Source organism: Rhinatrema bivittatum, chromosome 6 (genome assembly GCF_901001135.1).
Source record: "Rhinatrema bivittatum chromosome 6, aRhiBiv1.1, whole genome shotgun sequence".
NCBI classification, from domain to species: domain Eukaryota; kingdom Metazoa; phylum Chordata; class Amphibia; order Gymnophiona; family Rhinatrematidae; genus Rhinatrema; species Rhinatrema bivittatum.
In genome coordinates this window covers 39,902,620-39,917,282 of record NC_042620.1, presented here as the reverse complement: position 1 = coordinate 39,917,282, position 14,663 = coordinate 39,902,620, and the positions used below count along the sequence as shown (strand labels likewise).

The 14,663-nt window shown below is 42.0% G+C and overlaps 1 protein-coding gene across 2 annotated transcripts in view; it reads left to right on the top strand.

The window, feature by feature from the left end:
• Positions 1 to 14,663, top strand: part of MARCO (macrophage receptor with collagenous structure) — a 57,786-nt gene that overhangs the window by 29,814 nt on the left and 13,309 nt on the right. Inside the window, exons 10-13 of one of the 2 annotated variants that reach the window (XM_029605340.1) lie at positions 1,929 to 1,973; positions 2,617 to 2,724; positions 6,990 to 7,046; positions 7,199 to 7,378. In XM_029605340.1, coding sequence (XP_029461200.1) covers positions 1,929 to 1,973; positions 2,617 to 2,724; positions 6,990 to 7,046; positions 7,199 to 7,378 — 390 coding nt within the window. Of the gene's footprint in view, positions 1 to 1,928; positions 1,974 to 2,616; positions 2,725 to 6,989; positions 7,047 to 7,195; positions 7,379 to 14,663 lie in introns of both variants that reach the window. The other variant, XM_029605339.1, reaches the window with a different exon arrangement.

The following is a 14,663-nucleotide window of genomic DNA, read 5'->3' as shown; positions in this document are numbered from 1 at the left end:
AAACCACTTATAACATTAGGGTATAATTAGGGACCTGTCAGTTTTTATTTTATTTATTCTGGGAATTTATCAGTGTTTATTACAAGAACAAAAAAAACAGGAAAATATCAGTGGAAAAAATGACTCCTTATCTTTCCAGGTAAATATCATTTTTGTTCTTGTAATAAACACTGATAAATTCCTGGAGAAAATAAAATAAAAACTGAAGACAAAGATCCCTAGGTGTAATTACCTAAAACCTTCAACAGCATTGGAGACTTAGCTATTTATAACCCAGTTTCACTGAGTACTTTTTATATGATTTCTGATCACGAGCCACTCATGGGATTTTGGGCAGGATCTGGATCCAGATTAATTTATGTATTTATTTATTTGATATTATGTATATTCTGCTGATACCTAGAGCTCAGCGGAGTTTAATGTGGATATAAATGTCATAATAAAATACAGACATAAAAACATAACACATAAATAAAGATATCATTCAAAAATCCAGCAAAAAAATAATAAAAAGTTAAAACATTATTAAAATAGCTATTCTATCCGGAAAAGCCTGAGGAAAAAGAAAAGCTTTAACTTACTTCCTTTCGTAAACCCTGTTAAGGCAGAACCTGGGTAATAGTCCCAGGTGCCATATCTCACACTTATATTTAAGTGAATACTATTGTCCTGCATTAAAATACATTTCCAAGGTTTCCTGCATGGGGGCAAAATTTCTTTGCAAGGCCCTTACATTGCTCTTACTTTTCCCATAGTTAAATCTCTTTGCTCACAGCACTGATAATCTCAGCCTTGAGTCTAACAAAGTCACTACTCAGTAGGACACAGAAGAGTTGTTTGTTGGTTTCCAACATTTCTCTTTCACTGATAATGTGCAATGATGAGTTTAAAGTCTTTACAGCCATGATGCAATTGCTTTTAATAAGTAAGTTTGTGATTCCTTACAGTCTTTCTTAAGTTCAGGTGTTTAATTAGTTCTTCTAGTTACTTGATCTCTTCGCTCTCATATTGAGGCAAGTTATGAGGCTTCCCTCCCAATGTAGATGAAGTATCAAAACTGACCTTCTAAAGTGTTGTCTTTTATTTCCTACCACCTCTTATAGTAGCAATGGCGATACCTTATTTCTCCTTCTCTTTCTCCAAATCCAGGAGACACACATGGGCCATGGATGTGGTCCATCTCTTCTCCTCCTCTCCTCCTTTCCCCTTTTCTCTTTCTTCCCTCTCTCAGGATGACTGGAAGTCATCCTCTCCTTTGATTCTGATGATCTCAGATCCCACTTGAAAGAAGGGGACCTCTTCCATTTATTAGAAAACTCAAAACAGCTTAGTTGAATCCAGAAAGGATTTGGAACTTCAAACGCAAATATATTAAAACTGGCATAATAGGGTGGAAAGAAACTCTCATCCAAAACAAAAGTTTCCATGGACCTTAAAGTTAAGACTTAATAAAATAAGAGCACAGGTTAGGACATGCTGCCTTCTTGAAAACAAAAAGGATCCACAAGAGTAAAATGGTGATCTCTCTAGAAAAACACTAAAGGATACTACCATTGCTAGCTGCCACATGGGGGAGCTGCAACCCAAAACTACTCTGTCTTCTCCCATAACTAAATGGTATAATCCTGTTCTAGTATTAGTAGTGGAGTACACGGTTAAATAACAGGTCATAGATCCAAGCTCAGCTCGCAGAGAGTTCCATACAACTGAAGCAGCAACAGAAAAAGCCCTTGTCTATTTTCAGCCAATCATAATGCTTTAAAAGATGGAAAAACGAGGGCCTGTGAGCCAGCAGGTTGTAATAATGACAGTTTTCTGGTCCATGGAAACATGGTACAGGGCGAGAAACGTCCGGTTTTCTTTCAGCGCTTCTAAGGTGTGAAGCATGGTCCAACATTAAAGCCTCTTTCTTGTGGTTCTGATCTTAGGAACACCAGGACAACAGGGGGAGAAAGGAGACCAGGGAAATGCAGGTAAAGAGCTTTTAAAGCATTTGTTATGTTTTATTTTCTATCACAGGGGGTTAAAATGAACAATTTTAGAAACAGAACAATTTAGAATTCTTTCATCTGAATATTTCCAAAGGGTTTTTTTTCAAGTGGGTCACTGAAGGAATGTGAAGCTGAGGATAATAACTCTTTCAGGAAATGACATAATCAGAAACAGGATAGGCATCATCTAATGATTTCAAGAATCATCCTAATCCTAAAGCATTAAATTGCACAGTCAGGGCTTTTTTTTCAGAAAGTACTTGTCAGGACTAAGTACCAGCATCTTTTCCTCCAGCTGCTTGATTTGCCTCATGGTCCCTAAAAAACAAACCCAAAAAACAACCATATACATCCTGCACGAGAATATCGATACCTTATTTTTCCAAAAAGAAAGCACTGTGCACAGCAAGTGTGAAAGCAGTGATTTTAATGAGTAAATGAAGCAGCTACGAGATGTAGGCCCCATATAGATCAGCCCAAATCTTTCATTTTTGTATTTCAGCTTTTGCCATACAAGGTTCATTTTAAAGTCAAAGTAAAATGGGTTAATAATGTCTATAAGCTTTTTTTTTTCTCTTCCTTGGAAAGTACAACCTGGTACCAATAATGTGGTATTTCTCATTAGGGATTATAGGTCCAGAAGGACAGAGAGGAAGCAAAGGAGACAATGGCCTCACTGGAACAAAAGGTGAACATGGAGACAAAGGTGCCTCAGGACTCAGAGGGCTTACAGGTAAGGGAGAGCTCTCACCGGATTTTGTCTTTATAAAGACATACGATCCTAACAGCTTCTTCAGTAGAATCTCAACAGGCAAGCAAGTATGCGGTCCTGTTATAGTAAGAAATGTAGTGGGTGGAGATGATGCCCAAAATAAGCTCACACAGCCTTCACATCAACAATAACCACATAAACAGATATAGAGAGAGAAGGCTCACACAGGCGATGGTAACAAAAGGAATAGAGATATATCCAATATCTCTATCTTTGTCTCCCTTTCGGGTATCAGCAAGCCAGGACTAGAGGTAGCCCGGACCACTCAATCGGTCACCCATGGTCTATTAACCAAAAACGACCTAATTTTTAGAAAGTTTTTTTTGAAGTATGCAATTTTTAATGTTCAACTAATCAACAAACTAAATAGAAATAACTCAAACAATATAAACATTCCCTGAAATATATGTAGTTATCTCATGCAATAATGCCCTAATGCACGCGATAACTGCCACATCGCGAATTGAAAATTTAAATGAGGGAAAGGGGAGGAGTTTGGGTGGGATTTAGGCGAGGTTTAGGAAAATGAGGGGCCGGTAGTGTTCAGGGGCGATAATGTTCTGGACATTATTGCCAGCAGTAGCTCCGGAAATACCTACACCTTTTCCATTGGCGCGATGCGGCCGCCTCCTCACTATCGCCCCCCACCGCTTTTTTTCCCCCTCGGCTCATCATTCCGCTATATTTATAGCGGAATGATGACTCTAGGCCTCAGTCCTCAGGATAGTTCTGAGTCACGATCTTAGAAGAATCCATTTCTGGCTCATCTCCACCCACTTACATACTTATACCCTGATTTTACAGACTCACTTTTATCAGACCTCTAGCCACAATCCTCTTAACCAGACTTGATGTGAAATGAGGAGTCAGGTTTTCCCTTGAGATTGCAGGTTCTTCTCTCATCTTTAGTACTGGGTGAAATTACGTAAATGAAAGCACCTCCAATCTATAAGGAAAGGCACCAAAAGTGAGAAGATGGAAAAGTGGAGCTTTTCCCCTTATTCATGAAATATATCACTTTTCAGATTTATTTTTTACCCCAGTCTCATGGAATATATGATGAATGACCAAATGTTATTGCATTACTTTTCCTGAAAATATGTGAGCTTTGGAACAATTTCTCCCACATTCTCTAATTAAAACCCCCTTGTAGGTGCTTCCAAATGTTGCCCTGTGTGTGTGAGAGAGAGAGAAAGAGAGACAGCGGCAGCAATGAGGAAGGAAGAAAAGGAAAAAGAAGAGGTGAGAGAAAGATAAGGAGGGAATTAAAGCAGGAGAGAAGCAGGAAGGAAAGGAAAAGAGTAAAATGAGAGAAAAGCAGAATGCAAAACATGAGCAAAGAGAGTGAGCAAAGCACAGTAAAAGAAAAGAGAGTCAGAGAGATGACAGCACAGAAAAGAAAATGGGAAATAGAAGCAAGATCTTGGAAAAGAAGATAAAAGCAAAAGAGACATAGAGCAAAGGGACAGATGTTAGAGAAGAGAAACTCAAGACAAAGGTAAAGCAGAGGAGAGTTGTGTAAGATAGAACTCAGAGGCAATCAGTTTATGAAAATGGCCCCCTAAGGTTGGAGAAAATATTTATTCTGCACTGGTGGCATTACAGTGATGGTGAACTTTGCTCATGAGGCTTGACCATGTTCAGTAGATGCATTTTCTCCCCATCAAATGTATGCAGCATGTTTAAAGTTATTGGCTGATTACAGCCACTGATTGCCACAATTGTAACCCACCTTCGGACACTACCTACTGTTCGCCACTCTCCTTTCAGCAGAGAACATGCCATGTGGGTCCCATGATGGGTCCTGAGGCTGCGGTCCTTTCTAGTCGGTGTAACTTAATAAAGCAACAACCAAACCAGTCAGTTTCCTTCTAGATCGACTTGTTTTATTTACACAGCGCAGCATGATTTCCCTAGGCATCGGCCTGCGGTTGTACAATCAACATTTCTCCAACCTCGTGTTTACATCATTTGAATCATTCTCTGCACATTATCACCCGTAGTTACAGTTGGTTCAGTGCCTTCCCCATAATCATTGGGCAATAACACCTCAGAACTGCCCTCCCAGATCTTCAACAGAGATCTCTCCCAGCCGGAGTTTCATAAGAGTTTTGGGCAGGTTCCTCTCCAGGGGCCATTGAGGCGCTTTTCCAGAGAAGCGGGTACTCAACAACGTTCTCCATCCTCTGCACTTGCTGACACATTGTGCATTTCCCCTTCCCCCCCCTCCCCCTTCCACAACTCAACAGTCCCTACCCTCTCTACCCCCCTCCCGTATGAAACTATGATCATCGTTTGCCTAGGGATGATAGGAACTTACCACACGATTAGTGACCAAAGGTTACAAGCGCGCCTACAGAAAGCGCTTTCTTCCAAAATGTTTTGAATGCAAAAAGAAGGAAAGAATTCTGGAGTTCTGACGCTTAAGAGAAGAACGCATTGAAATGCAGTGTTCCGAGCCCCAGCTGCGATTTTTGCTTTGTACATGGAAGGGAGACTGCACAGCCTTTGTGTCCTTTCCACTGGCTATCACCCTCCGTTTTCTATTTCTCCTAAGCCTGAGGATGTGAGTTAGGCAGACTTCAGCTTTCGACGCTGTCGCTCGGGCTGCCCGTCGTAAAAGAATGAAATCAGCAGCAGGGATGTACAAAGTTTTCAGACAAAAAGAGCCGAGTGCAAAAGCAGAGCCCTTCACTCTTTCCAATTGTTTCCTCCCAAAAGAAAAGAGTGTGTGTGTGTGTGGGGGGGGGTGGGGGGGCGGGGACCAATTTCCAAACTGTCGACGACAGGACAACAGTCCCTGGGTACTTTTTACCTGCGGACGTTGTTGTAATTGTCAAAGCTTGACAATTATCCTATACACGGAAAATTGTTCTCACATTGTTTTTGCTTAGCTTTTTGCCCCCAACTCAAAAGAAACACATGAACCTGTCCAAATGAACCCGGAAAAAAGGCCACGTACTGTATGTGCACCCCGGCCCACCCTCCCACTTCCAGTGGCTGGAAAGCAGCATGCATTTTTCAGAGCTGGTAAAAGAACTATCACTGCTATGTTGCATTTGCACTTTTACCTGCAGAAGCCACACAGTGCCCTGAAGCAGGTTTTACACTCGTACACGTGTCCTCACCACGGGACATGCCTGTACATGTCCCATGAGGAAAGACATTTTAATTGAATGTTGGGTTTTATTAACATGGTTAAGGGACAATTTTAGTCGGGCTATTCAGACCAGGCCCTAAAGAAACAACATCAGTAATTTAATGCACCCAAAAATGCAGCGCAAACATGGTTTTTGGAGCACAAGACACAGGGAGACCCATGCACAAACATTAATAAATTCTGGAGAGAGGGAAAGAGAACAATGCATTGATTTTGCCCTGTATTTCGGCTAAGTCAGAATTTACCATTGCCTTTCCATTTTTTCCCATGAGAGCTCCCACATCTTGGTTTTTTTTTCACAAAAGCTTGCACTATATTTTGCCTTCACGTGAAATATTTGCCATTAATTCCAATGGCAAACTTTCTCCAAAAAATAAGCAACTGACTCATCAGACATTCCTAGCTAAATGGGGAAAGGAAGAGGCCTAAAACTGGAGTGTCCGATGCTAGTCACTAAGGCCCACAAACCAGTCTGGCTTTCAGGCTAGCCCTAATGAATACATATGAGATATATTTGCAGGGCTGGATTAAAGATTGTGGCACCCATAGGCAGAGGTCAAGAGTGGGGAGGGATTTCGCCCCGGAAGGCGCCCCAGTTTTTGGGCGCCTTCAGAATTTGACACCCAAGGCATATGTCTGTGTTGCCTCTGCCTAAATCTGGCCCTATATATTTGCATATAATTGCAGTCATGTATGCAAATATATCTCACGCATCTTCATTAGAGAGATCCTGAAAGCCAGCCTGGGTTTGTGGCCCTCGAGGACTTGAATTGGACACCACTAGTCTAAAACCAGGCAGACTGATGCTCTGTTCAATAGACTCCTCTGAAGAAGTCATAACTAAAACACTGAGTCCATTCTCATCACGGACAAAATTGTACAAGGCTCACTTTGGAGAACAAGACAAATATTTTATAACCAAAATGTGTTTGTTTTCAAAAGGCAGGACTGTACCAGATCTCACAGTCACCAACTACTTTTTTTTTTATCATCTTTAATATGCATTATCTATAACAAATATAGAAATAGGTTCAACACTGCAAAATGTGGACTGTGTTTATTACAGGGCCTCCAGGACCACCAGGACCACCAGGAGTGAAAGGTGCAAAGGGGGAGCCAGCAGGTATGCAAATATCTGCCCTTCCATTATCACTGGGCGTATTTTGCCTTGAGGCGTCATTGCTTCGGCTTGTGTTATTATCATCATCCCAGTTTCCTACCTCTCCCTTTTCTGAGAATGTCGCATATTAAAATGTCCCTCTTCTTTTAAAGCAGGCTCCAGCATCGACACCAATGTGAGGCTTGTTGGACAGGGTAATGGGGGCCGGGTAGAAGTTCTGCACAATGGAGAATGGGGAACAATTTGCGATGATGATTGGGACATCAACGATGGGAATGTTGTTTGCCGAATGCTGGGATATTCCCGTGCAACTCGAATCTACACTGCAGGGGGAGGTAAGTCCAGAAATACCAGCTGGTTAAGGTGAGACAGAGTGATGTTATCTATTTGTATGGTTATTTGGCCTTGCAGCTTCCTATTTCTTCACTGGGTTTTCAGCTCATTCAGAACCGCCCCCTAACTAGCCTTCATCAGTTAATTGCGGATTTCTCTATTTTATTTTCCTTCTGATCCAGCCATTGTAGCAGAAATCCTCCTATTATACTTAATTTAACAAATATTTTCTGATTAATTTAATGCCCTGCAAATGCCTTAGCCCTACTCTGTGGCACTACTTCTAGGGGGTGAGAGGGTAATTCAGTCTCCATACCTGTGCAATAAAAAATAAATAAAATCCAACTTCACAGCCAAGACTACATAGTGATGCTAATTAGTGCTGAAATAATGGGGGTTATTGAGATATGAACTGCCCTCAGTTCGTCACTGAATATGATCCAAAAATATTGGCAAAAAAAAAATGTACAACTATAAAACCATATGCCCACATTCAAGAAAAGGTTTTAATAATTAACTACATTTAAGGAAAATAAATATATAAAGAATTACTTGCAAATAGACAATAGAAAAAAACCCAATACCAATAAACAAAGAATGGCACAAAAATATATCTAAAAATAAAATTTCATAGCAAAACTTCTTTTGTAATGGTTGGGACAGTTTACACGACAGTTTTTAAGCCTTAACCAGTAGAGGTGTATACAAATTTTGTAAGGCTATACCAAGTTCTTTGTAACTGTATTAATGGACAAGCCAAAAGCCTTGGGAAAAGAAGCAAGTATATCAACGCTGGTGTTAAAATCCTCTTCCCAAAAGGACCAGCCAAACTTTACTTCAGGAAGACTAGTCAAGCTTAAAAACTTGGATAAGCACTTTCTTCCGAACGATCAGTCAGTCTTAAAGACTTGAGGAAACCTTTGGGAAGACAGTGTGTCCAAGATACGTACAAATCCCAACATGCACCATGTTTCACAGAGACAAGCGCTGCCTCAGGGAAGAAATGCTTGAAATTGAAAAAAAAATGTAACAACTAAAATTCACACTATAAACACAAATACTTGAAAAATTGCATTTTATAATCATATACAAAAGTTCCTAAATCCATCCAAGCAGGGACAGCAAGCCACAAACAGCATTCAAAATATCACAATGAAAAATTGAAAGAGCTTTCTGAAAATTGCCCATTGCCCACCTCATATATGCAGGTAAAAGTACACTCGGAGATCCACAACTCACAAACCTTTACCCCTGGAAAAATCTGCTGGCCTTAGAGGCGGGGTTAAGTTGGGCGAGACAACAACATGCCTAGTTTTGCATTTTCAAAATCAAGCACACTGTTCTTCTTGGGAAAAAAACATGCTTGCAGAAAAAGGAAGTGCAAATCTCTGCAGGAACATTTTCCTGGGGCAGTTTTCCAAAGGGGAAATACATGCCCTTTGAAACCTGGCGCAGAATCCAAGAGGAAATGTACCCATGGAATTTGCCTTTCCCGACTGGGCCTGGAAATTGTCCCAATGAAGTTTTAGCGTCCAATAGTGAAACTGCAGTTTCAGGTGGTAGGGGCTACCCATGCCAGAAGTGATATTTAAGGGTAATAATTCAGAGGAAATGAAACAAATCTCAGTGAACCTGGAAGATGTACTAGGGCAAATTAATAAACTAAAGAGTAGCAAGTCACCTGGATCAGATGGTATACACCGTAGAATGTTAAAAGAGCTGAAAACTGAAATTGCAGACCTACTGTTAGTAATCTGTAAATGATCATTAAAATCAGCTTTAGTACCTGAAGATTGGAGTGTAACCGTCTCTTTTTAGTCAGTAAGGAGGTCCAGACAACTGATCCGTAAAGATAGACTTTTATTGCCAGCAAGATGCAGCTAAGACAAAGGCTTAGTACAACTGCATGCCACGCCCCCTTAGGAGCAAACTTTTATGCACTTTACAACTCTTATCTTTCACACATGCGTTCTGAGTTTTGCTGAACAAACAATTCACAAACTGCTGAATAAGCATTTGCTAGCGTGGTCTCCAGGAGGTGTAGCTTATGATCATATTATCGTTTCGTCATTTAATTGACGTGTTAGACATTTTACAGCGGCATTCGTATTAATACAATACAAATTATTATTCCAAAATGGAGTTACGTTACGTTACGTGTTAGTGCGCAACTGCGTCACTACGCATTACGTGTCATTTGCGTTGCAAACATTAGTACATTCAAAATGGCTGTGCGTTCCACTGCTGGCATGATTAGTCGGAAGACTTTCAGTTGTTTCATTCTTCAGGGGTCATGAAATTGAACCCCTTCATTCCCCCCTTTGATACTTCAACTTCGGGTAGAAGGCAGAAGTATCACCCTTCATGATCTGGGTAGTAACTGAAATGACAAAAAAGGAATTAATACCAGTGTATTTTGAATTGAGCCCTAAGTGTTGCTAGGTCGCTGGTTGCTTCACGGGTTTGAGACGGGTGGACCCTATTGGTGCCACTCCCCTTTGTAGCCCGACTTACCCTAGTGAACAAAGTGGCTCAATAAGGTTAGTTAATTTTAATGAGTGCAATTTTATAGGTTAGTGGTTAGGTATTCATTATCAGAATCAACATCAGAAGTATCAGAATCCTCGGTAGTGTCATAGTCAGATGAATCATGGGAGGGGAAGGTGGAGACAGACACATACTTATTGATCATCATGACATGAGCAGCCGCTCGTCGATCAGCAATATTTTCAATCATGGATCGGAGATTCCTGAAAATGAGAGGGAGACATAAAGGGAATAGAATACAGGTTAAAATAAGAAATAGGACAGGAAGGAAGAGTTCTTTAAGTCCTGGGATAGAGGTAAGCCAAGTGGGTAAGGATGCTGTCCAATCAAGAATTCCAGTCCACGTCTGCACAGGAACATGTGCCAGTCGGATCATTCGATCAGTAATCTCTTCAATGACCTTACTCTTGTCATCGACCTGTAAACAGCAATTAGAAAGATTAAATTTTCCACATACACCTCCTTCCTGGGCTAGGAGGTAATCCAATGCCAATCGATTTTGGTAAACAGCGGTGATAATTTTGGTGTTCTGCTTGGCGAGGATGTTGAGAGCCAAGGCAGAGTCATTTGTGAGTAATTCTAGTACTGCTTGTAGTCGGATAATACGGTTGAGCATATAAATAGGGGTTCTATATCCATAAGAACCATCCTCAGCCCACGTAGCCGGACCGTAATATTGTACAATTCTTTCAGGAGGCCACTCCTGATCTTTCCAGGCTCCAATGGATACTTTAGAATTTCTACGACGTTTGTTTGGTCGCATGGGACTGTATACTGGTACACCTAGGGTTTCTCCAGCAGAGATAGGAAGTAAGAAGAAACTGGGTCGAATTGTAGCTAAGAAGCAGGTTCCGTACCAGTGTGTTGGCAATTGTTCATATGCTCTTCGCCCACATATGAAATAGTAGCCATCCGGGGCAGTAAATATGGTAGTGGGCACGCCTGCAGCAGTCCATGTCTTGTTCAAGGTTGATTCAGTCCAGATGGGAATAGGCATGGTAGAGTTTTCCGTCTGCCACCATGTATGGTTGGTTAGATTGGCTGTGAGAACCCCAGTACATGGAGAGTTTCCAACAGGTATGGTATAGATACGTGAACGTTGTCGGGATATACATTGTCTGCCAATCACATCAGTCTGGAGGGCCCACTCATATGGATGAGTTTTACGGTTGTAGGTAACAGTTGTGTTCAATGTATTAAGGTCAGATTGGAATGCTTCTTTGGCTTCCCAAGGCCATTGCTCTCCTGTATTAGTTCCTCCACATACAAAACAGTTCTTGACTTCGAGAGAGAGAGCAATATTCTCAGCCAAATTAACGAACATGTTCTTTGCTTGCTGGGAAGTTGTATGTTTCTTTAATTCCTCCGTTGCATGAGATATTTCATCGAAGAAAGACTGGTAGCCCACTACGGTGGTCTGGTGAATAATTGGACGAGGTTTGTCTCTCCGCTGTGTGATAGTAATGTATGTCATGGGGTCTTTCCCAGTTCCATCGATACCAAATCCCCAAGTATCTTGCCAGGGGACTCCTTCACTTCTTATAGGCCATTGTATAGACACAATGTTACCAGCTACTTCAGTTAGCCGCCCTATTCCATGGCAACCATGGTAACCTCCTCCAGTGTAGTCGCAGACTAGAGCCCATCCTGACAGTGTAAGGTCCCCTACACATGGTGTCCAACTGGATGGATTGGCGACTCGGTTGTATGGACAGAGGTATTTATGCTTGGACTTATAAGAATTTTTCCAGGCTTGAGACCCACAATGGAGTGCATTCGGGTGTTTATCAATGGCTTCACAAGCATCAAAGGTTATTGTCACAGTAGACTCTCCTCCCATGAGGACTTTGGTCGAGTTGATGTAGTACAAGATACCTTTTCCTTCTGGTATAATGCTTGATGTGTAGCTTTTTGGTAGTCCTGCAGTGAGGGTAACATTGTAGTACTTAGGAGTAGTTGGAGTATGACAAATGATTTTGCTACCCTCTAGACATCGATGAAAAGATTGATAGCCTTGGGTAGTATTCAAGGCACAAACAGGTAGTGTGGTACAGGACGCAGGAGGCTGAGATTGGTGGATGATTGTTGATACAACTTGGAATCCATCTTGAGTTGTAGTGCGGATTAGCTTGATACATTCTGTACAATTCTTGCTCAGTGGCAGGGAAAGAGAGGTAATAGACTTGCAGAAGAGTAGTAAAAGGATCTGTAGGCTGATTGACAAATTCCAGTAAAAGGTAGTTGCTGCGTAGATCTTTGAAGTCAGTATCTGTGACATTGCTTTATGACGTAGATAGTTGCAGTCATGAGTTATGGAGTCTGAAAGGAAGGAAAGAGATGGACACGTTAATATTGTTTAGAAATTACTGAGGTCTTTTACTCAGGACTAGCATCGTGCCTGCCTTGGGTGAATCTTAACTTGTGGTCCCCAATCCTGGAGACTTGCCAATTGGATGCAGCTGGTTTAATTCGTGACCAATGAATCCATGAAGGGCATCCAAAGACTTTAACTGCTGTTGGAGTGGTCAGTAACACAGTATACGGTCCTTTCCATCGGGGTTGGAGGAAATCAGACTCATCCCAATCTTTTATCCACACAGAATTCCCAATCTGGAATGGGTGGATCGGGGTTAGCAGGACTAATGGCTCAGTGTCACAGGTGTAATTTTGAATTGCAATGACTGTGTTATATAGTCCTTTGAGTTGGTTACTGAGGGACATTTCCCCTTGAATCTGCAATGATTCAGGAAAAGATGGAAGGGGTGGTGGTCTTGCATACATCATTTCATAAGGTGTTAGACCAGACTTTCTTGGAGTGCATCGGACATGTAGTAAAGCTAATGGCAGGATGTCTGGCCATTTAGTTTTTGTTTCTTGACACAATTTAGCTAACTGATTCTTTAAAGTCCTGTTAGCTCGTTCAACTGCTCCGCTGCTCTGAGGTCTCCAAGTGCAGTGCAGGTGCCATCGGACACCCAAAATTTGACTCAGTCGTTGTGTGACTTCACTGGTGAAAGCTGGCCCATTATCTGAATTTATTTGTCGTGGTAATCCGTATCGCGGTAAGATTTTATGGAGAAGCAAAGACACTACCTCCTTGGCAGTCTCAGTTCGTGTAGGTATGGCTTCGATCCATCCGGTATAAGTACAGACAGCTACCAGCATTGCTCTGTATCCTTTTGAAGGAGTCATGTGGGTGAAGTCGACTTGGCAAACTTGGAATGGAGTAGTCCCTCGTAGTATATGTCCAGGGGCCGGACCAGGCCCATTTCTTGGATTGTTTCTTGCACAGGTGACACATTGATTGACAGCATATTTAGTTAGCTGTATGAGTCTGTTAATGTAATAAGTTTTTGCCAATAGAGTTGCTAATGCATCGCGACCAAGATGAGTTTTATTATGGGCTTCTTTTACAATGGTCCAAGCCAGTGCGTCGGGTATCCACACCCGGTCTCCTTGTACAATCCACCAACCATCCTTCTGGTGGAATTGTTCAGTTTGCGCCCAATCATTTTCTTCTGCCGAGTAGACAGGGATTTCAACTGGAAATTGCAGTAGTGGGCAGGTTTTAGTTGAGGTGTGTAATTGGCGTTCACGTGCTACTTCTTTTGCTGTCTTGTCTGCCCATTGGTTTCCCTTGGCGATGGGATCTGATTTCCCGGTGTGGGCTTTACAATGCATGACAGCTACTTTCTTTGGTGCCCACACGGCATCTAGCAATTGATGTATTTCAGATGCATTAGCTAGTTGTTTCCCTTCAGCAGTTAGGAATCCTCGTTCCTTGTATAAAGCTCCATGTACTTGGATAGTAAAGAAAGCGTACTTGGAGTCAGTATAGATGTTAACAGTTTGTCCTTCCGACAACTGTAGAGCCCTGGTGAGCGCAATTAGCTCTGCTTTTTGCGCTGATGTCCCCTGGGGTAAGGGCTTGGCTTCGATAATGTCGTCCTCGGAGACCACAGCGTATCCAGCGACCCGGACACCATTTAGAACCTGGCTGCTTCCATCGGTGAACAAAGTCCAGGCTCCCTGCCAGGGTTGATCACGTAGATCGGGTCAGCTGGAATGTACTGTAGCCATGATTTCCTCACACTTATGAGTGACTGAAGTGGGAGTTGGGAGTAAGGTTGCAGGGTTCAGATTTTTACTGTCCTGTATTTGGATCTCTGGAGTTTCACATAACAGAGCTTGATACTTTATGAGACGTGAATTAGTCATCCATTTTGGCCCATGAGTCTCTAGTAGTCCTTGAATAGTATGGGGAGTTGTTACGTTCAGAGTTTGACCAAAGGTTAATTTGACTGCTTCTGGAATGAGTAAGCATGCAGCCGCGATGCTTCGAAGACACCCAGGCCATCCTTTTGCTACATTGTCCATTCCTTTTGAGAGATATGCAACAGGTCGTTCCCACGAGCCTAGAGTTTGAGTCAATACCCCAATGGCCATTCCTTTCTTCTCATCAACGTATAGATGGAATGGTTTCAGTACATCTGGCAACCCTAGAGCAGGGGGTTCAATCAAGGCGTCTTTCAGTTGCCGTAAGCTTGCTAGCTCGTGCCCTTCCCATTGAAAAGTTTGAGATTCTGATTCTTTGCCCCGCAACTTGTCGTACAGAGGTTGGGCAATAACTGCATAGTTAGCAATCCACAGTCTACAGTATCCTGCAGCTCCAAGGAACGCTCGAAGTTCCTTCTTACAAGTGGGTACAGGTTGACCTCTTATTGAACTGGTGCGAGAAAT